Raw genomic sequence first — 23914 nt, forward strand, 5'->3', positions numbered from 1 at the left:
CTATTTTTATTCCATGACTATCTGATGAAAGATTCATTTAAGATCACATTAAAGTGATTTTTGCTTACTCCTGATGTATATGTGTGTCTGTATATTGTTCGCTTGTGATTTATCTTGGTTCATGTTTTTCACTTTTTCTCTTATTTCAACCTTGAGCATTATCTACAAGGTTTTGAGAGTGTCCTTTGCACGTACACCTCTTGTGTAAAAGTCAACTGTTTTCAATTTAAGTTTAGACTATGGAGTGTCCAGGCTGCGTGTAATAAACTAGCTTTTGTTTATATCCTGGCTCTCCTGATTCTTCAATCACCTTGCTTCTAATAAAACTGCAGTGTTTTGATCATCCAGAAAGATCAGTTCCTGGTGTTGTCAGCAGGACAGGATGGTGCTGTGATAACTCAGACGATCATCACCTATCCGATCCAGTGTCTTGACATTGTATCCTACCCATCAGATTATCCTACTGCGCATGCACATATCGATTTTGAAATCTTGCTGATGGAAGCCATACTGAACCCAGAATCACACAATCATGGAAGCAATGGAGTATTTTAAACATTATTATTGCACATCACTCTTTTTATTTTTCTTCAGCAACAGACATTTCTATATACATTTGACATGATGCACTGGTATGATGATCTTCTCATTTCATTGTAAATACAAAAATAGCACCAGTCTGTTTTCTGTTCAACAAACAAATGATCCCATGTCTCTGTCTTTAAAAACGTGTTGAATGCAGCGATTCTTGCATTACATGAAAGAAAACGAAAAACAGAAAGAAGACATAACCATTTGAAATGATATAAAATGTAATATTATTTTTTCATTTGTTATACCAGGTAATGGAATAAGGTAAGTTCATTATTTTTACCTTTCTGTCTAATTATTCTGTACTTAAGTGTGTTCAGTAGTGGCATTACTCACTGGCAGAGAATAGAGGGATCGATACAAGTCAATCCAGAGGAGTGTATTCATGATGGAAAGCATGAAATCAATCCTGCATCATGTTAGAAACAGATGGTGTGTAAAATAATAAAAGAAAGCAAACATATTTACAAAAGGTGCCCTTTATAAAGTAGTGCTGATGACATTTGGCATTTTCCGAGTTATTGTTGAATGCTCTGTATTACAAATGTCATAGAAATGTCATACAAAACGATTTAGAGTTCAATAAGAAACTCATGCTTGAGAATAGCATGAGCAATATATATATATATATATATATATGTATATATATATATATATATTTTAAATATTAACAATATTGGAATGTTTCTTAGCTCCTAATTAGGGAGTATTGTACCATTCTAACAACAGAAAACACTAACAAAAGAAAGCTTTATTGTTATCTTTCAATGCCAGGTGTGTTGTAACTTAATTGTTGCCATTTGATAGCTTCTCCTGTTGCAGGAACCAAAAATTGGCTGTTGTGTGAGACTATTATCTAGGGTTTTCAATCATGTGTGTTTTAAACACTAAGCACGTATTGCCCCAGACTGTGCTTCTTTGAACAGCACAGGTCCATTTTATTGATGAACAATTACTTTCACCCTGCCATTACATATAAAGCAGCACAATTCATTTGGTATTTAGAAGACTAAACAACTCATATGAGAGTAGTTAGAGCAGCAAACTTTCAATATATTTGCTTAAAAAACCTGCCTTTTTAGTCTGAGGATATAACTACTATCTCATGCTTTAAGGCATACAGCCATTGGCTGATTGAGATGACTGAGTCCATAAAGCCACTTCAGCACTATAAAGTTACATTCATTTGCATTTGCTCATTTGGCTAATACTGTACTTTTATCCAAAGTAGCATCTGGATAGTGTTGGGGTGTGAACTCAAGAATCCCAAAGCTTTGTACATACAGCACAATTATCTGTTGCGAAACTGAATGAACTTGGAAATTGTGAAAAGTGTGTAATATAAGAGACTTTATTACGCCAATCGCACCAACTGGTCTTGATGAGAAGGCGTGAGGACTGTCATTTGGCCTTGAGTAACAAACACACACTAGATGTAGGGTTTTACTGAGTAATATTGGTTCTAAAGTGGCGTGCTGTTGCACCGTTCTAGCCCCTTTAGCTTGAACACTCGTTGCTGTGGAGGCGACTCATCCTGAAGCGAAATCGCAGGGTTGTCGTACGATAGTTGAGCCTTTTTCTGAGATGCCACCGATTCTGCTTTTATGTTAGCGCTATCGGGAATGGTGGCAGTTTCAGGGTCCAGACTGGCAGCGCTGGAATTGGTGGACTGGCGGCAAACAGCTGTGGCTTTGGTGATGAGTTTGTCCAGCGGTTTAAGTGAGTGCATCCATAGAGGCAGGAAGTCCCAGTTCCGGAGGCATTGGGGTAAGTGGGTGGGGCTATGTGACTGAAGCAGGTTTACCAGGATGATGAAGGTGGCGACCCCAGCAAATGGCGCTCCCACACCAAGCATGGCATGCCAGCCGGCCAGAGAGAGACCGAAGACCAATGCAGGGAGTAGCAGAAAGCAGAGCAGGAGGTAGAGCACAGCAAACCAGCGGTACTTTGCTGTGCGCTCACCCAGCGCCCTCGCCATGCGGATAGGCACACGGCTGAAGGGCAGCGGGTACCATAGTAAAATTCCGAAAATGTTGAAGAAGAAATGGCACAGAGCGATCTGAGGACAAAAAAGGAAAATCGAGAAAACAGAACATCAATAGAAGTGTGAACAAACCTGGGTTTGTCCTTACACCTTTCTAACACAGCCAGCATGAACTTTTTCAGCTACTTGTGATATAGTAGCTCTTTTATGGGATCAGACCAGATAGTTAGGTTTCACAATAAGCCTTGGCTGTTTATGACCCTGTTCCCCAGTTGTCGTTCCTTGGAACACCTCATAAGACCCACTGTTTAGGAGATGCTCTGAGCCAGTTGTCTAGGTGTCACAGTTTGGCCCTTGTCAAAACCCCTACCCCTTTCTTCCTGCTTTCAACACATTAACTTCAAGAACTGACTTGTCACTTGCTGCCTAGTATATCACACAACTTAACAGATGCCACTGTAAAGAGACTTTGTCACATGCCCTCTTGCTCAGGCTCACCTGTTCTGAGTTTTCCCCGATTATTTAAATTCTAATTCTATTTCTAATTCCACTATTTAAATTCACATTTCTGGTAGTCCAAGCACCACTAACTCCGCCCCAACATATTACCATTATCAAACACAGTCCTGTAAATACTTGGTAACAAGTTTTTAAGTATAGCACAACCTTGTTTAAAAAACCAAGCCACATCTCCTTGATGTCTAGCAAGGGCTTGCTTTTTTTCTTATTTGGGTCTGCTACTAAGAACTGGGAGACACAAGGTAATGGCTTTAGCCCTGCATTAGTAGTAATTTAGTAGTAGTAGTAATTTTAGGTCTCAGGATACAAAAGTACAATTTCTACATGCAGAACAAAAACTTCATGACTCATTTTGTGTATTCTCTGTCTCAATCTCAGCTGTGAGCAAATGTGCTTCAAAGATAATAAGTACACATATTATCCTTTATTCTGCTGTCTCATTGTGATTGAGAACCGTGCAAAGGTCAGCTTTCTTTTTTTTCGCAGACTTGTATTTCATTACTCCAGACTCTGAATCTCCTTTTTTCTTTCTTGACCTTCCAATCTGGTCATTCCCCTGCTGTCTATGTAGCTATAAACTATATAACAATCTGGCATCAGTACAAATGACCTCCTTAGGACCTTGCAGACCTATGACCTTGAGACTTCTTGACATTTTCTTTATTCAAAAGAATCTCTGTCATCCATTTTTGTTGCTCATGTGCCCAATGTAGGTGCTCCCGGTGGTGGACAAGGGTCACCATGGGCACTCTGTTAATGGCCTGCAGCTATGCAGCCTCATATGCAGCAGTCTATGATGCACTTGTGTTCTGTCATAGTCAGCAAGTAACTTTTTAAGCAGTTTGTGCTACAATAGCTGTCCTGTGTGAACAGGCCAAATACACCCCCAGCTGGTTCCCCAGTTGTCCTTCCTTGCACCATTACTGGTAGGTACTAACTACTGCATACTGGGAACACTCCACAAGACCTTCTGTTTTGGAGAATATCTGACCCAGTAACCCTAGCCATCACAATTTGGCACTCGTCAAAGTCACTCAAACCTTTAAACCCCCAATTTTTTGCTTCTAAAACATCTTAAAGGACTTACTGTTCACTTGCTGCATAATATATCCCACCCCTTGACAGGTTCCAGTGTAATGATATAATGTTATTTACATGTCCTGTGATGTTCCCTTTATCTCCCTTCAGCCATCACAGACTACACCAAACCACATGACCTTGTCCCATGCCCTCTTGATCACTTTGACTTGTTTTGTGTTTTCCTTTAATTAGTGTTCCTGTTTAAGTTCTCAGATTATTGTGATTAGTTGCTATGCTTTTATTGTATTTATTATAGTTTACTGTGGTTGATGTCATGGTTTGCTAGTTCTTGTTTTGCTCTACATATTATTTTTGAGTTGAATTTATTTGTCTTTTATTTAAATAAACACCTAAACTTTTACCAGTGATCTTTTCTCCCTTTAAAATGAAATTAAGAAAACCTAGAATTTCATCGTTAAGATGTCTTTTAGTGGAAAACACATTAAATCAAGGCACATCAGGTACATCATATAAGATTTTCTATTCATTCATTTCTTTCTTTCTTTCTTTCTTTCTTTCTTTCTTTCTTTCTTTCTTTCTTTCTTTCTTTCTTTCTTTCTTTCTTTCTTTCTAACAGAAGAGCTCAAATCAGTATGTACTTTTAAGTTAGACCTGGTGACATAAAAGAGTCCTTGGTACTTTTAAGTTTCACATTAACTGGGCAGAGTTGAAAGCCCTAAAGCTTTAAGTGCCTACAAACTCATACCTGGCAGGCAGCAGCCAGTTTGTCTCCAGGGCTTGCCATCGCAGCGAGGATAGCAGTAGTAGTTGTGCCAATGTTGGAGCCCAGAGTCAAAGGGTATGCCCTCTCCAGACTGATCACTCCAAGTCCTGGATCATTCACAGGTCACAGGTCAAATGGAAAATGTGACTAGTATATAAAAGCTCCTTAACTGGCTGACCAACTGAAGACAAGGCTAAAGAACTCTCTTAATTAATCTGTTGCGCTTGATGGAAATCCCGAACACTCATAAGAACCACACTAATTGTCTTTATATATTTTCTTTGTTCCCCTTCATCTAATTTCCAGCTCCATTAATGCCAAAAACAACAGATTTGTTTTCGTGATAATTGCGGTTGCGTCTGGTCCAGCACCAGTCATGCGGTTCCACTTAATGATTCTGTTCTAATGAAGCTGTGAAATGTGAGGTCGGTGAGGTCGACTCATTTGGCACAGCAGATCCCTCTTGTTAACAATTAGACTTTGTGTGCTTTGCTTGGAAAACACCAAAGCTTAGATGTAAATCAAAGTTTAACCAAGGGTTGATGATGGATCTGTTCATTAATTTGTGCTTTTTCATCACTTTTATTATTAAATATTCACTCTCTGCTCACAGTTTCAGGCAGGTATGTTGGTGATGTTCTGATCTTTGGACTCACAAAAGGTTCTGAAGCTGTTGTTCATAATAATTCTATCCTAACCAAAGATCCATGCATGATTATTATCCTTATATCCTCTATAAACCTGTGTTCTAATCATCATTATGACAAGAACAACTGAAAAAAGAGATACAGCTAAATCAGATTTATCTCTGATTTCATTAAATTCCGTTTATTTTAATTAAGCAATGGTCTGAACAAGCAGTAAAATAGTTTGTTCTGATTGATTTAACATTCAGTTAGATGTTAAATTAAGATAGACATTAAATTAGGCTTACAATTCAGTCATTTCATTTATTCAGGTTGCAACTTGAGCAGTGTAGGATCCGGTACTGATCACCCAATCCATTTATATATTTAATATATTAGTTTTTGTCTTTGAACAGAACTATCCACATTTAACTCAGTCATTTAGAGAAGTTTATTTGGAGGAATGCTCACCAATAAGTGGTGTCATGGCAGAGGTGAAGACTGAACTACTCTGCACCAGGAAAGTCATTCCCGCTCCGACAATCATAGCCACGTATCCCGCCAGCCAGCCAAAGGGGTATGGGAAATCTGCACATTAAAGACACAAAGTGCATTTGGTTTACAATTACTTTCTTTTACTAGCTAAATATAAAGACAATCAATTGACTGTTATTTCGTTCAGCATTGGATGTCATATTGAACCTCTTTTGATATTTGTTCATCTTTCTAATATTATTGTTCCACATTCTTGGAAAAAAAAACCCTAGGAATAACTACTGAGTACATTTCGTTCCTAATACTGTAGATTCTCTGTAGTTACTGAATCATTTCTAATAGTTACTGAGTAATAAAATAAGAAAGTTAACAGGTCACTGTACAGAGTTAAACAGTAATTTACCTTGATAATACACTATATGGCCAAACTTTTACTGACACCTGACCATCACACCCATATATGAGCCAGTGGTGGACAAACACAACTGTACAGAATTTCTTTGTATGCTGTAGCATTACAATTTCCCTTCACTGGAACTAAAAGACTAAAGCACTGAGCTCCATGAAGACATGGTGTGTTAACTTTGGAGTGGAAGAACTTCTGAGCACTGACTCTGACTCAACTCCACTAAACACCTCTGGGATGAACTGCACCCCCTGCACCCCACTCAACATCATTGTCTGATCTCACTAATGCTTTTGTAGCTGAATGATCACAAATCCCCACAGGCATGCTTCAACATCTAGTGGAAAGAGTGGAGCTTATTATAAGAGTACAATGGGATGTTAAACAAGCACATATTAGTTGTGATGGTCGGATGTATGCATATTGTTTGTATATATTCTGACATTTGTTCAATCATCATTTACTTAAGTAATCGTACAACATGCAAATCTCTTGTGGCCAATGTATAAGAAATTACAGCATACTTCTGACAGTCCCCTTAGGATCTGGAACACTCTAGAAGCTCAACACCTCAGGTTCCACTTTTATTTTTACAGAAGGAAGTAAAACAAGGCCTGGAATGTTGTTAAAGTAATCCACTTTGCGTTGTGAATTTTGCCGTTAAGCACCTTGTTAGAGAACAGCAAGTTATGCAAAAAGTACTGAAACACTGAACAGTTGGACATGTGCATTCAAAAGTGTAGAGAAGGTCAAATTAAGTTCACCTGTAAAGGTTATAGTGCATTTTAGGTGCATCCTAAAATTTCACCCGAAAGCCGAATATCCTTAACTTTTTGTGAGTAGTGTAGAAATTAGAAATTAAGTGCAACTGAAACTGTTGATAATGGTGTAGTTTTTCATTGGCGTGTGAACCGTATGTATCCACATATCTAGATCACAAGATACTGTAGGTTTTATAATCATGTCATTTTTCTATGGTGTGTGATCCTCACATACACTATACAAACCATTTTATTAGGCTCACCTGCAAATGCATCAAATTATCAGTCAATCATGAAGCAGTGGAGTAAATGCCGATGCAGGTGAAAAGCTTCAGGTAATGTTTACATCAGACATCAAACATTAGAATGGGTTAAACATGTAATCCCTATGACTTTATGGCATGAATGATATCATATGGGCCAGATTCATTTGAGTAACTTAAATAATCACTCTTTACAACCTAATTGAGCAAAAAAGTATCTTAGAACACACCAAACCTTGAGGTGAGCCCACAACAGCAAAAGACCACATCAGGTGTCACTCTTGATTATTTTCCTACAACAGCATGTGTTTTATTCCTCCTATACTATTACTCAATTTGCCAATAATTAAATATTATATTTCCTAAGGGACAACATCATACATTTTTATCAATTTATAGTTACATACTTTTTTCGAAGCAAATAAGATTTAATAAAAAGATGCATAGAATAATAAAAAGATAATAAAAAGATAATAAAAAATGCAGCTTGATAGCAAGAAACTGCAAAAAAGGGACGTCCTTCATCCTGAGGACTTGGCAGAAAATGTAGAGCTTTACCTCTGATGATTAGAATGAAGTGATGTTAAATAAAACTCTGCTCAACTCATTATATATTTTAAATTAGCTATATTTCATAACTGTTAAGATCAAAAAAAAACAAATGCATTAATAGAAACCTGAGGTTTGTCTTGCAGCATGAACTACTGTCAGATCAGCAATATTTTTCAAATATTAATCAACTATCAATAAAATCCTCACTTGCAGCATCACATTCAGACTTAACCCAGAATTCTGTGCATATAATATGACTGGGAGTGGAGTAAAAACGGAGCAAAGGCTTTTTATCATATTATCAAGACTTTTCACCAAGATTCCTACAAAAACAACACCACAGACCTGTGTTAATGACCATTTGAATGACTCGTGCCACTTGACCCTTTAGCACTGAGTTGAGGACCTTGACAATGAAGATAAGGCAGGAACAAAGCACCACAAGAGATCCAGCCAGCAGAATCAGACCCACAGACAGATCAGACAGATTGGTGTTGGCAAACATATGCAAACCTGTAGCCAAAAACACAGAGAAAAGAAAAGTAAAAAAAATAAACAGCTGCTGGAAACAGTACAGTAACTTCATTAAAGCCAAAGCAGAAACTGTGCCCTGGTTAGGGCGTGATGGAGAGAGAGGCCAAATTAATCATGATAAATGTGTTTGGAAGGAAGAACTGGAAAAGTACCAACGCCATTACAGGAGAAGGAGTCCAGTTAATGGCAAAGGTCTCTCATAGCTTGGCCTTACATCATAAAACTTTAATCACACTACTGTATTTATCAGGTGATAGCCTACTCAGGAATTCACAACATAAAAAATTTAACATAATGCAATGAATTAAATACAAGAAGCAAGCAATTGTGGGGGTATTGGCTGAATTTCTAATAAGAATGTACTTTCATATTTTATTCCCATTCATCTCCCAGAGGTTATACGTACATCTATCTGTATTAACCTGCATGCTGAGATCACCATCCTTCCCACAATGCAACGCTGAGGAACAATTCCGAGAAATATTCTCTGTCACGTTCACTGTTGGCTAGAAAAAAAGAGATCGAATTAATGCTAAAGCATTAGCTGTGTGTCGTTTACATTTACAATGAACTGTCTTCACTGCATATTATTCTGCTGTATAAGATCATTAAGATTCATTTTTATGTATAGGATGGAAATGTGTGCGAGAAGATCAAGCAGCAGATTAGAACAGACAGAACATTAAGTACAAATATAAGGCAGGATTACGGCAAAGTGGTGACAGTCAAAATCAGATTTTTAATTTCTCTGCTGTTGAAAATTTGACTATTTAAACAGATATACCTTAATTAAAGTAAATATTTATCCAGAGTTGCTGAATCCTAAAGTTATCTTCATATTGACTCTTTACTTATAGTCGGATTCAGGGGACGAACTTGCTGAAGTAAATTTTTTAAACTTGTCATTTTTATTCAGATCACAGAAATGTAGCTTACAATTTACAATAAATGAATTTTTCTTAAGACGAAATGTCTAGGACGGTTACTGTTTAGTTGTATGCTTTGACCCATAAGCACTTGACTAAAAACCTAAAATCAATTACTCCTAAGATAAAAAAAAAAATTAAAATTAAAATTAAAAAAGTTTAGTAAGTGGGTGATTGAAAAGGTGGACATTATTTATTTATTTATTTATTGTATCAAATGTAATACAATCTAATAAAAATTTTTTTAAAAATCTAAAAAATTAAATAAATAAAATAAAAAAATATATACCAAATAGATCATACATGAATCAAAAGATGAGTATTCAAATAATATCTAGAAGGACTCAGATAACATCTGGTAATAATATCAAGTAATATTGTCGGTATATAGCTTTATAAATAGTCCTAGTTGTAACTATCAGAACAATCACTGTCGATTTGTTTCAATTTAAATAACGACAATAACAATATGGCTATATCCACAAGCATTCAACAGCTTATAAACAAGCTCATCCTATATTTTGCAATTGTGTTGTTTTCTGTACATATTTTACACAGTTTATTGTGTACACAACGTAATGTAACCTTGCTATACTAAATTGTATTGTGTGAATAAGTTACTAGCTGTTTTATTGCCCTTTTAACTCACTATAGTGAGATACATAGGTTCAGCAATACAACACTCCAGTATTTCTGGTGGCTCTTTAAAGCTCAACTATAAAGAATTAGTACAACTGTCTAATGATTGTGTTAAACAGTAGCATCACATTATAACACAGCTCAGCACACACACACACACACACACAGTGATGACACTGGCAGTCATCATTTAGAGAGTCTTTAGAAACAGTGCTGTTTGAGTGCTGAAATTTTTAGGATAAAGAAATAAATCAAATTATCCTTAATGTATTCTACTAATGTAGTGCATTGAACCGTGATGAAAGACAAACGGATAGAGATGAATGCAGCGTACTGAGTTTATATTCAGTACCGAATGAGTCACGAACAGGAAATAAGTAGAACATTAAATAATCCATTCCAGGATTTTTACAAAATGAACAAAGCAGTCCTGACTGACGGAGCTTCACCTTCAGAATGAGCTCTCTTTTTCCTGTCTGAACTACAGGTTGAAAATAACTGCTGAGACAACACTCTAGCAAAAAAAAAAGCACCCATAGAGGGATTTCCATGGTTATTTGAAGAAATTTTAAAATATTAGAAAGGATTATGGGCATAAATCCCTTCGGTATGCTAAAAGTCGTGTGCTAGTTAAAGTCACAGGAGACAAATGGTGGTTCTGAATCAGCATATCATTAGGTGAAGTTCCTGCTCTAACACACCTAATAAACCTGGTCAGTGCCTGAAGAGTTCAGTCAGGTGTGTTTACAGGATGAAGGATGATCACTAAACTCGATATATACAGAACCTCCACAGGCTATTTGTGCTAAACCGCTGTTTTGTACAATGCAGCAGTAAGGATTTATGATTCTTAAAAGTTTTTGTGTTTAAGGATTTATAAGGATTTATGATTCTTAAAAGTTTCAAAAAACTTTTTGTGTGTGTGTGTGTGAATGACATTGGGATAATTGTGAAACTGTGAAAAGGAAAAAGAACTCTGAGCCAGGAAAGTGAAACTCCTGGGTAGGAGTTGTTGAAAAGCAGGGATGAGATGGTGGGTGGGGAAACATTCACTCACTAATGGAGAAAATGTGAGATGGGAATTTCTAGGAGGTTCAGCAAGAAGAAGGTGGAGCTTTAGCTTTTTTTATAAACTTAAGTCATCTAGAGTTATCAGAGAAATCTTTTGTACATGTAATAGCAGGGCTGGAACTGAGAACCACTGATAAGATTTTTTTTTTTATGGAGTAAAAGGTGTACTCAGGTAGGAGAAAGGAAGGAAGAAGAAGAATAGCTTGTATTTGTCACTTAAACATTACAGCACAGTGAAATTCTTTCTTCGCTTATCCCAACTTTGGAAGTTGTGGTCAGAGCACAGGGTCAGCCATAATACAGCACTCCTGGAGTGTTAAGGGCCTTGCTCAATGGCCCATCAGTGGCAGCTTGGCAGCACTGGGGTTTGAATTCTGATCCTCCGATCAACTAATAGATAACTAGATAGTTAGAGTGAATAAGAATAGATGAGGTAAATAAATAAATGAGGACTGAGAAAGAAAATGCCTATCGCACAGTGATTAGGGCTCTGGGTTGTTGCTCGAAAGATCAGCTGTCACTGTTGAGTGAGGCCCTTAACCTTCACCACTAAAGGCTTCTTCTTCCAAAAATGTAAAATACATGGAGTAAATGAAAATTGAACATCCATTTGTTCATCCATCCATCCATTTTGGATGGATAGGGTGCCAATTCCTCAAAGGACACAATCGCACACACTCTCATACGCCCAATCACACACTACAGTCAATTCAGAGATGCCAATCAGCCTACAACACATATCTGTGGACTGGAAGAGGAAATTGGAGTGCATGGAGACAGAGCGGAAGGAGGAATCAAATTCCAACCCAGGGAGTGTGAGGCAAACGTGATAACCACATGTTGTTTAGGCAACATTATTTTGAACTTGTCTTATTGGTTACTATAGAAACCATACCACCTAGAGTAAGTGCACTATCCCTGGGGTAATGAGCATGTAAATGAAAAAATCAAATCAAATAAACCAAAATGTATATATAGTATATGAGTAAATCACATGTCGGGGTGACTCAAATAGGAAAAGCGTAATGAGGAATACCAGAGGAGTATACTGAGATATTGAATAATGAGTATGAGATGGAGTGGATGAGAAGCGTTTGAAGAAAATAAGGAATAAATGGAGTAAACTGGTGAATGAGGAATACATTCAGGGCAAATAGAATAAACAGAGTTAATATGTAAATGTAAAGTGGATGCAGTGGATGTGGAAAGGATTGAGTAAAAGGAAATATCAGGTGGTGCAAATGATAAATGAAGAGTGAATGGAGTAATGACCTCGTTTTGATGTAGCTAGAGGGTTGTTAGACAATAAACAGTGGAGTTTACCGTGATGCCACACCACACTTTGATTAGACTGCGGTTCCTCATGCTCTCGTCTCCCAACGCGATGGCAGTTATGACAGATTTATCCAGCTAGATAGAACACATATCAACAGGAGGTACATTCAGAATGTGTCTACTGCAAAACCTCAAGGTTGTGGGTTCAATTCTAAGCTCAGGTCTGAGTTCAGTGTTTTCAGATTTTCTTTATAGCTTTAAAAATGATGTTAGTTGTATGTGGTAATGTTTCTCAATTCCATCACATATACATGAGTATACAAGTCAATTCAATGACCGTGCATTAATTTACACCTGTGATTTTAATATATAGTCAGAACCTGAGCTGTTGTTATAGAAACGTAAACAAATAAAAAGTTAGTTCCAGTTCGCTAATTTAATTGAACCAGTGATGTTCCAAGTATGGACAACGATGTGTATCACTCTGCTTGTCTGTGTTCGCTATGTGAAATTTAATGTCTAGCAATAGTTCATTACACTAAAATCCTTACTATACTGACTACAAGCTGTAGGAAGTCCGTGTGTTGCATGGCAACAAGCTATGCTTTATCCAGCTCATTTTCATTAACTGAGCAAAATTAAACAAATGTCTGTTATTCTATGTCCACTTCTTTATAGAATTGTATAAAATCAATATGGAATATCAACACAGCTACGATTGCCTGCTCACAGTGTCTTCCCACCCACCTGTATGATGAGCTTAGTGACAGGATCAGTGATGACCTTCAGTAGCTCCGGTGCTTCCTCTCCACTCTGTAAATGGAAGCTGGATACAGTGGCTTTAGCCAAATAGCTGAGCAAACCTGTAGCTACCTCCAGGGGCAGCAACACCAACACCGAGAGCCAGTTAAAGCAGTCGTGGATCGTAGCTCCTGCAAACGCTCTGTATGCACACCGGGGGCAGAAGCGGAAAGGAGAAGGCATGAACAGAGAGAAAGTTGTACTGTAGATATAGCAGGTAGAATTTTATGTGAGTTAGTTACCCGAATCTCTTGGTTTTGAAATTCTAAAATTAGAATTAAGCTAGTCCTTTAGTTTCCTCCAAAGCCACACCTCAGATTAATTGGCTGCTAGCAGTAGAGTACACAGAATGTCATTTCTAGAACTTACATATTGCAGCTTTAAAAACCAAAAACCCTAGTGTTTCTCCACAGCTGATAATTCTGTCAATTAGGATATTTACAGCTAAAAATTTTAGAGCCTTAGTATAGTTTCATAGCTGAGAATCGAGTGCTAGCACTAGAGTACATCATATTTTTAAAATTTACATACTGCAGCTTTAAGTTCTTAACCTCTCATGTTGTTCAACAGCTAAACATTATAAGATTATCAGCTAAGAATTCTAAAACCTTCATAAAGTTCCATAGCTGAGAATCTCAGAACCCAAATATTATCATGTCCCAAAAGTTCTAGAACCTCCAATGAGTTGTTCTGGAGTTAAGAATCCTTTTAGTAGGGTAGTTGTCTAAACCTGGAAAATCTAGAACCTGAGACTTTGAGTTCTAAAACTGTAGTGTAGTGTAGAACTTATGATCATCATCTATTATTATAGCTATGAATTCTACAAACAGCTTCATTTTCATGGCTAAGAATTCTAGAACTTGAGTATTGGGTCATTCTTTACCCAGTTATTGTTGTTTAACTGCAACTTCTATAAGTGTTGTGCAATAGCTGAGAGAAAAGAGAGAATCTGCTTATTGGACATTTACATGAACACTAGAACTTGTATATTGGTCTGCACCCTAATGAGAGTTCTACCCAGAGTGTGGACCCATAGCTGATAATTCTAGAACTTGCCCATTGGTCTGTAGCTCAGAATTCCAGAAGTGGTGGTGTGTATGAGAAAATTTCTCAACTCGCATAATAGGTGTGTCCCAAATGACTTGTGTACTTATGCGCTAATCTGTGCCATTGTAAAAACAAAGTGTGGAATAGTGCACTCAACACTAGAGGAAGAGGGGCGGGGCTACCAGGTACTGATACTGGATTAGAAAAAAGTTCAAGATGGCTGATGACACTCCAGTGGACAAGATGTCTTAAAAATGTCACTTAAATTAGTCCATGCTGTGTAATTTATTTTAGCATTTAAAAAATGGACTGTATTCTGCCAATGTTAGCGTTTGCCAAAGAGTGTATACTTCTACATCTATACACTAGATGGTGGTGTACATAATGTATAGTGTAAGTGCATAGACTATAGTACATTATTTGAGATGAAGCTATAGTTTGTATAAGAGTTCCATAACCATAGTGTTGGGAATTCTAAAACTCTGATCATTCCAGAACTTGTGTCTCACTGTGGTTAATGTTGTTAACCACAGTTATAGTTTTGAAGAGCTCTGGATCCTGAGGGTTGGTTCATAGCTCACAGATCAGGTGGTTTCCAGCAGAACGTTCTAGAAAGCTCATATGAAAGTAGAAGATAATTGCAGAACCTGAATTTAGGTCTGTAGCTGAGAATTCTAGAACCTTAATGTGGCTATTATTATTATTATTATTATTATTATTATTATTATTATTATTGTACAAGCTGGCTATTATTCTGTCTTGGCAGGTATTATAACTAATAGTGACAAAATAATTCTGTCTGTATGTCTGCATGTCATTTTTGGTTAGATGTTGATAAGTTCCACAGTGACCAGAGTTTCTAAGAGCTATTTTACCAATTTGGTCAAATATTTCTTAAAATTTCACTGACACCATCTCTAATCTCCAGTACATGTTAATGGTGTGCTCTCAAGGCCAAAATGTATCAGTTCCTGTTTGCCGATGAAGTCAGGAAGAAATCACGGATGAGTCATGTTCGGAACTGCGCAGTTGTAATTAGAGCTACTTCGTCCTCCTCCAGCGCAAACATGGTGATGTGGCCGGTGATGACGATGGTGCTGATCATGATCGTGGTGAGGATAATAAGGATAAAGGCAAGTGAATCATGGCGTGATATTAAGTTAGAGATGTTTGCTTCATGTCTGTACCGTTTAAATTCGTTCCTCTCTCCAGCCTGCATCAGAGCAACAATGGTGTTGGTGACGGATGTGCCAATGTTCGAGCCCATTATTATAGGGACGGCAGACTTCACTTGCAACACTACAACATACACAGAGAGAGAGAGACAGAGAGAGAGAGAGACACACACACACACACACACACAAACACACACACACACAAATAAGTCTATTCAAAAGCTGAGTGCATTTACTCAATTGAAAAATGAATATAATTGAATGGTGCATGATAGACAGAGTGATTATAGCCTCTGAAATAGTCAGAATAATGACAGAATAAAAAAAATAAGCTTTTCAAGAACTTCAGGGTTTGAAGTGCAAATCTCATTCTCACTCTTTCTGCTTAAATGACAATTAAATCAAATCAGAGGCTGATGATTTTCTAGACAGTCTGTTTGCACTGCTGCCCCGATGCTGTAACACCACCCGGACTGTGCCTGCCCCTGAACTCAGTTTCAGCATCAGTAATTGCCTGTAATTACTCTTTTTTTTTTGTGCAATTCATTCAGAGCAGCATCAGCATTTTAACCTAGCACGGAGTGAAAATGCGAAGAATCAATCACACCACCTATTAGCTACAGTTCACAGCCCTGGAAAAGCACAAACCCCAGATAACTTTGTGTTAAGCTCTTCTGAATTCCTCTGCTGTGAATTTCTCACTGAAAACGTTCTCGTCTATAGCACTCTGAGGACGCAATCCCATGCCAGTTCCTCCACTACAATCCGAAATGATTACTGTGGCTTTTGATTTTGACAGCTCTCAATGCTCAAATGTTTATGTGACAACCAGTGCATTAAGATGTAGCTTTCTGTCAAGCTTGACTAGTAGGCATTTAATTTGAAGGAAAAAGGGAACAAACTATTTGTATTGAACTTCTATCCCCGGTTGTACTCCAACCGCTTTGTGGATTTTCATGCCAGGACACCATATGCTTTGTGTTTATCAAAGAGTCGTACATGTTTTATATTTATTTTGTTAAGGCAGTGAATTGAAAGGAATTGGAAAAGGAATTGGAAGCTAAAATTAGTACTTTTTTTTTTCAAATATAATTGAATGAGAGATTTATATCATGTTTAGCATGACGATTTCTTTAAATAAGATACAATTATTTTTTACATTAAAATTCAGCCCTAAAGTTCAGAATTAAGTGGTTCCTGTTACCACGGCGACCTTGTGTTTTCCTATACCAATAAGAATCTTATTCCTTTATATCCACACCAACCATTGGATTCACTTTCACTTATGTCTAACAATGTGGAAAAGCTCCTATTATCGTGCCCAAGTAGCATTAAGAATTGATTCTATATTCACTTTTAATTAAATTTGTAATTGATATTTGTTTAAATGTTAATATTTGAGTAAAAATAACTCCATGTAAATTTGCACGCATTCATTAAATGCATGCTAATAAATCATGGACTGTCTGCTTTCTAAACTCTGAGCTAATGTGCTAATCATCCCACCATGGCATTCCATTCACACAACCTCTACCACACTAATAATGCACACAGCTTAACTGTTACAATTTATATATACAGTAGCTGCTTTTGTCCGTAATCCTGCACTTTACTTCTACTGTAAATAATGTAACTTATTTATCTTACTTATCATATTTATATTATCACTATTTTCAATTCTGGTCGGAAGTTCACTGCTTTTTCTTGCCTTTGTATGTGTGCACAATGACAAAATTAACACAAAATCTATTCAATAAACTCATTTTTTAAACTGACAACCATTTTAAGCGGTACACTGGCAATCTACCATCAGAGGGGTAGTAGTACCTCAAATGGACAAGGCTCTGGGTTGTTGGGAAGATTGGGGTTGCGTCATGGCTGACCCTGCATCATGGCTGACCCTGTGCTCTGACCCCAACCCCCAAAGGATGGGATATCCGAAGAAAGAATTTCACTGTGCAGTAATGTATATGTGACAAGTAAAGACAACTTAAGAATGGAAATCACCTTATGGGATCAAATGGGAAAATTTTCAATCAGTATAAACATATGAATTATTTTAGCACCACAATTCTGTTATTAGATTAGTCAGGACGCTGTTGGGTTTCTGTGTGTAGAGTATCGTGACTGTATTTACTGATTGGAAAGTGAAGGGGTGTGAGCCCTCTGCTGGGCAAACAGTTCAGATGTCTGAAAAAAAAATAGAATTTGTACTTAAATGTTGAGGCTAATGAAATGTGATTCATGATAAACAATAATTAGATTAGATTTGATTCGATTCGATTCGATTCGATTCAATTCTACTTTATTGTCATTTACAAAACCAGTGAAATTCAGTTCTACCCAGAAGTGCATAGTGGAATATTTACAATAATTTACAAAAGATATAGAGCTATAGGGGTGAAATACACAGGGGGAGTGAAAGATATATTTATGAACAATGTACAGTGCTAAAAACATGTTATTTATATATGCTGAGACATTGGTACTGCCATTCGGTTCTTGTTGGAGTTCCTATAAGAGTTCCTTTGTAATATTCTGTATACTATTTCATTCCTAGGTATAGATATTGCTTAAGAAAGTAGCTTTTCACATGGTTGTTCTGTTTGCTAACATTTTTTGTGTATTAATACAGTCCATGAGAACAAAATATTGGCCCCTGAAGCCCTGAATTATTGCAAGACGTTCTCCAAAAACACTTATATTTACTGAATAATTTGATGTTGCGTTAAGTAAATAGCATCCTTGTTGTATTTTGAAAGATAAGAGCTCTTCATTCCTGCCCAGGCTTCTGATGCTACCTAGAGAACACAGTGGCCAGAATCAATGAATAAAGGTTAGATTAAGATTTTATTGATTCTGGTCAGAGTGTTCTCAATTTTTGCGTCAGAAATCCAGACAGGAATGAAGAGCTCTTATCTTTCAGAGCGTAGCATGGATGTTATTTGCAACAAGGGCTTCGGAAATCCAGTTGTAATACTCACGACCGGATGAGACAAGGCTGACAATGATGGAAGTGGAGGTGCTTGAGCTCTGCACCAGTACTGTGACCAGAATACCAACCACCAAGCCAGCCACCGGGTTCGACAGGATCGCGTTGTCCTGGAAGATATTTCCAGCCACCTTTCCTGTACACATTTATCAGGAGGTTTAGTTGTAGGTTCAGACTAAGTTGTGGATTTAAACTCACTCATTCACAACAGGGTGATTCCAGAGGCTAAAACCTAAAATATTTAATTAGTTAAATTATACCACAGCACTTCCTGTAGAGGTACTGTATGTAGAGGTTCTGCTGTGTTCTTCAGCCTTCTGTCTGTCTACAATTGATCTATTTGTTGTTTATGTCTGATCACCTCAGAGAACACAATTCACACTGGTGTTCCATTCCACCAGCAGAATAAAAATCAACTTATTTCTAGTCAGTGTAAACAAATGAGTTATTCTATTGCCGCAGGTCTGTTATAAGATTAGTCAGGATCTTGTTGGGTTTCTATAACTAGAGTATCACGGCTCTGTGTGTAGCTGCTGGTGAGCAAGGTGCTGGGAAATGGGAGGGGTGTGTGATCCCCCTGTTGGCCAAACAGCTATCCACAATAGCGATACAGATATAAAACTGACTGCACAACAAAAGCTTTTTGATAATAAAACACTGTATACAACCAACACAATAAAATTCTAACATTTAAACATAAAAAAAAGATGGAAGTAGAAAAACTAATGAAAATCTGCGTTAGCCCTGAGTCTATTTTCATATGAGTTCTTAATAAAGGCAGCTGTAAAACAGGTGAAAATTTTGTGTCATTGGGTAAAAAAATTGTATTGTATCAGTAAACAAGTAAACATGACTATATACACTACTCACAAAAGGTTAAGGATATTTGGCTTTTGGGTGAAATTTATGGAAAATGTAAAAAGTTCACGCTACAGTGATATTATATCATGAAAGTAGGGCATTTAAGTAGAAGCATGCAATGGTGATTTCCTCATCTCAAACAATTTATTGAAAAGCCAACAGTGGCGGGTACACCACAACAAAAAATGTCAATGTCTCAATAACTTGTCATGTGCCCTTGAGCATCAATTACAGCTTGACAACGACGTCTCATGCTGTTCACGAGTCGACTTATTGTCTGCTGAGGCATGGCGTTCCACTCTTCTTGAAGGGCGGCCATCAGGTCATTGAGGTTCTGGGGTGCAGGGTTACGAGCCTCTACACAGCGACTCAGCTAATCCCACAGGTTTTCTATGGGATTCAGGTCTGGAGAAAGTGCAGGCCACTCCATTTGAGGTACCCCAGCCTCCAGCAGCCGTTCCCTAATGATGCAACCTCAATGAGCTGGAGCATTTTCATCCATGAAGATGAAATAAGGCCTGTGTTGTTTATGCAGGGGCACAATGACTGGATTAATGATGTTATTCAGGTAGTATTGGCTTGTCACTGTACCATTCACAAGATGTTGGGCAGTTCTGTATTGAGTAGACACACCTGCCCAGACTGTAACACCACCACCACCAAAGGCTCATCTGGTGACAACAGTGGCTGATGCACAGCGCTCTCCTTGACGTCTCCAACATCGTTGGCGGCCATCATTTCTGCTGAACGACTTTCATCAGAGAACAGCACTGAGACCCACTGGTCCCTCGTCCAGCGTAAATGCTCCCTGGCCCGACACCTGTGCCTGGTGGTGTGGTCAGGTACCCTTGAGGATCATCTAGCACACAGACCACGCTGATGTAAACGGTTTCGAATGGTCTGACGTGACACTTGTGTGCCTCTCACCTCCCTTAAATGTGCCTGGAATTGAGTGGCATTCATCATCCGGTTCCGCAGGGTACTGTTCACAATGAAGTGGTCATCAACGTGGGATGTGGCCAAAGGATGTCCACTTCTATGCCTTTCTGTGACTCTTCCAGTCTCTCTGTATCTCTGTCGCAACCTGCTGATGACACTCTGTGACATTCTAAGCTCAGTGGCCACTTCCCTCTGAGAACATCCCGTATGAAGCCTCGCAATGGCGAGGTACTGTTGATCAATTGTTAGGCGTGGTCTTGGTCTCATGATGTCAAAATGTGAACAGCATGATGAAGAGGACTGTTTAAATACCAATTCTAACTGAAGCAGAAAATTTCTTGGTCGATTCATGGATCAAACACCAGTTGTGAATTTTGCCATTAAGCACCTTGTTAGAGAACAGCAAGTTATGCAAAAAGTACTGAAACACTGAACAGTTGGACATGTGCATTCAAAAGTGTAGAGAAGGTCAAATTAAGTTCACCTGTAAAGGTTATAGTGCATTTTAGGTGCATCCTGAAATTTCACACGAAAGCCGAATATCCTTAACTTTTTGTGAGTAGTGTAGTGTAAATTGAAAGCTTCAATATGGTAACAATAAACCATCATGACAACAAAAAAGACAACAGAGGAAACGTATATATTGTATAAACTAAAAAAAAAAACAGGTGACTCTACAATTCTAGTCGCTTTTAACCCTTGCAACAAAAAAAATCACACTTTTTTGTCATTTAACAGCAATAAATGTAAGAAACCCCGAAATTAACTGCATAATGAATTATTTTTTACTATATACATGCTGCTGCTTTTAACCTGATCTTGCTTCTACACAGACAGAAACTTAACGTACACTGCTCCATCTGCTCCATAAATCAATTCAATTCAATTCAATTTTATTTGTATAGCACTTTTATCAATGGACATTGTCTCAGAGCAGCTTTACAGATAAAAAAAAAGAAATCAGAAAAAAAAATTACAAAATTTAAAATTAAGTTTATATTTAATTTAATATTTTATATTATATTTAATATTTAGTATTTAATTTCATATGTAATTTTTAACATTTATTTTATATTTAATTTGAGTTTATATCTACCCCTAATAAGCAAGCCAGAGGCAAATGTGGCAAGTTAAAACTCCCTGAGATGACATGAGGAAGAAACCTTGAGTGAAACCAGACTCAAAACGGAACCTATCCTCATCTGGGTGACACCAGAGAGTGTGATTATCAATCATTTTCCTTTAACTCTATGCCGTCAAGTGCAATTGTTCAGGCACGAGCATTTGAGCAGCTTCTAAGTATGAGCATCGGCATGGTTTTTCAATTCATTAGAGTTTCAACATCAAATGTTTAATGATGGAGACCTGAGAGAAAAACCAACCACTGCAACATGTGAAAAAGCCTAAAGTAAGTATAGGGTTAACTACTGTAGCATCCATGCTAAGGGTATGTGAATACGTGAACTTCCTGCTAAACATGTGACCTACAGTGGAATATTCCTGAATGAGTTTATGTAACAGGACTAAGTGAATAAGGTTTAATGATGCTCTTTAGTAAAGTGCAGTCACAGTGGTTTGTGGTTAAAGTGGCTTAAAATGTCTTTCACTCGGACTTCACCTTTGTAAATGCACAAAAACTTACAAAACATATGCCTCCCCCAACACAACACCTCAGACTCACACACCTACACTAAAACTTCATAATCACAAAATCTATTTAAATCCCTGTAAGGAAAAACATCTCAGAAAGAATTAATTTTTCAGATTTCGAGTTCACACGTTCATTAAACTCTTCCACACAGACATATTGATATGCTTTGCTTAAATGCTTGTTGTCAGAAAAGAATAAATGCCGTTAAATGAGTTTAGAGTCAATAGATTTTCATTCATTTCAAAGCACAGAATGGGATTATGTGAGCCGCCAAACACAAGCTTGGAACATCCACAAGGACAAATCCACAGTTTTAGTCAAGCTTTTTTGATTTATTCTATTTATTTGTAATAATATTGCACACTAAAATATACCAACTATAACACAAATTAAATAAATACAGCAGTGTCCAAATGTTTGAGAGCACTAATAAAAATGCTTCTATTTTCATTGCTCCCTGTTCAGGGTCGCCACAGTGGATCATTTGGTCTACATGTTTTTATTTGATACAGGTTTTACCCCAGATGCCCATTTTGACACAACCCTCCAATTTTATCGGGGCACTGTTAACTCTTTATTGGCTGGGTTAGCTACCTGCTCAGGAATCGAACTCGGGCCACGGCAATGAGAGCACGGGATTCTGCTGCGGGACGACCAGGGGGCGCATTATTCTCTAATGAAATACACTGCAATTTCCCTTGGAATTTATGTTATTAACAAAAACTTGAGTGAAAAGTGTAATCTTTGAAATATTGACATTAATTCCAGAGATTCTTAGTATTTGGTTTGTCCCCTATTTTGCTGTAAACATAGTGTGCGCTCAAACTGGATGGATGCTACATTTTCAATGAAATCTTTGTGATCAGAGTGTCGTCTGACCACAAGGCCCAATCGGAGAGATTAGACATGAAGAAAATCTTTTATACATTTAGACGTAGAAAACCTGCTCTCACAGGGGGTAGTTTGAGGGACAGACTTACCCCCAGCCAGCTGAAAAGCAGAGCTCAAGGTGTCCAAGGAACAAACAAAGCAGTAGAGGAGGAAGAAGAGGAGCGGGATCTTCAGCACACCAATGAGGATTGAGTTAATTTTCTTTCTTCTGTCTCTTGGATCATCGGTCGGCACTGCCGGAGTAGAAAGTACAAATTTCTACAATAATTCATATTACAATAGAAGTCAAAGACTTTGTACAGCTAAGGGACAATACACACAAACAAACCTTGGACTTTCGGGAGCCAGGGTTTGTAGACAGGATAATGGTTTCTGTTACATGTGTGAGAACAGCTGCTGATTAGATCCACGGTGGAGCCGAGGCCGGATTCTCCGCACAGAGACGAGTCCGACTCCATGCGCTCACACACTCTGTGACTGTGGAGATTCATCCCTGGGAAAAAAAAAAAAACAAGTGTGAAGCAAGAAATAGGGCAAAGGAAAAAAACAGCACTTTCATTTCCATTATCCAGAATCATATAGAGTCAGATATAACACACAATTTCTTATTTTTTTCCACAAATCACAGCACTTATCTGTGAAAATTTGAGATGTTAGTAAGTATGTGGACTGAATTTTAACCAGAGGAGACTAGCAGTGACCTAGATAAAGTCTGTTACATTTTCTTAAGTAAATTTATAAAACATTTTTTACATTTCTAATGCATTTTAAATAAATTTGGCTTCCTATATGTTAACACTGGGGCGGCACAGTGGCTTAGTGGTTAGTATGTTATCCTCACACCTCCAGCATCCTGGGTTTGAGTCTCGCTCCTGCTCACTGTGTGTGTGGAGTTTGCATGTTCTCCCCATGCTTGGTGGGTTTCCTCCGGGTGCTCCGGTTTCCTCCCACAGTCCAAAGACATGTTACAAGTCTGATTGGAGTCTCTAAATTGCCCATGAGTGAATGTGTGTGTGTGTGTGTTCTGCGATGGGTTGGCACTCCGTCCAGGGTGTATCCTGCCTTAATGCCCGATGATGCCTGAGATAGGCCCCATGACCCGAGTATAGAT

General features: G+C 37.8%; 1 protein-coding gene across 2 annotated transcripts in view; it reads right to left on the minus strand.

The window, feature by feature from the left end:
* Positions 1-560: 560 nt before the first annotated feature.
* Positions 561-23914, minus strand: part of slc34a1a (solute carrier family 34 member 1a) — a 28696-nt gene continuing 5342 nt past the window's right edge. The window contains exons 3-13 of one of the 2 annotated variants that reach the window (XM_058407958.1): positions 23132-23296; positions 22893-23036; positions 18454-18597; positions 15482-15593; positions 13194-13389; positions 12495-12581; positions 8942-9041; positions 8347-8514; positions 5996-6112; positions 4881-5005; positions 561-2650 (exon numbers count right to left, since the gene is read on the minus strand). In XM_058407958.1, the coding sequence (XP_058263941.1) occupies positions 2054-2650; positions 4881-5005; positions 5996-6112; positions 8347-8514; positions 8942-9041; positions 12495-12581; positions 13194-13389; positions 15482-15593; positions 18454-18597; positions 22893-23036; positions 23132-23296 (1955 nt within the window). In that variant the 3' untranslated portion in view covers positions 561-2053. The remainder of the gene's footprint in view (positions 2651-4880; positions 5006-5995; positions 6113-8346; positions 8515-8941; positions 9042-12494; positions 12582-13193; positions 13390-15481; positions 15594-18453; positions 18598-22892; positions 23037-23131; positions 23297-23914) is intronic. The other variant, XM_058407959.1, reaches the window with a different exon arrangement.

This window comes from Hemibagrus wyckioides, linkage group LG14, assembly GCF_019097595.1.
Source record: "Hemibagrus wyckioides isolate EC202008001 linkage group LG14, SWU_Hwy_1.0, whole genome shotgun sequence".
Lineage (NCBI taxonomy): Eukaryota > Metazoa > Chordata > Actinopteri > Siluriformes > Bagridae > Hemibagrus > Hemibagrus wyckioides.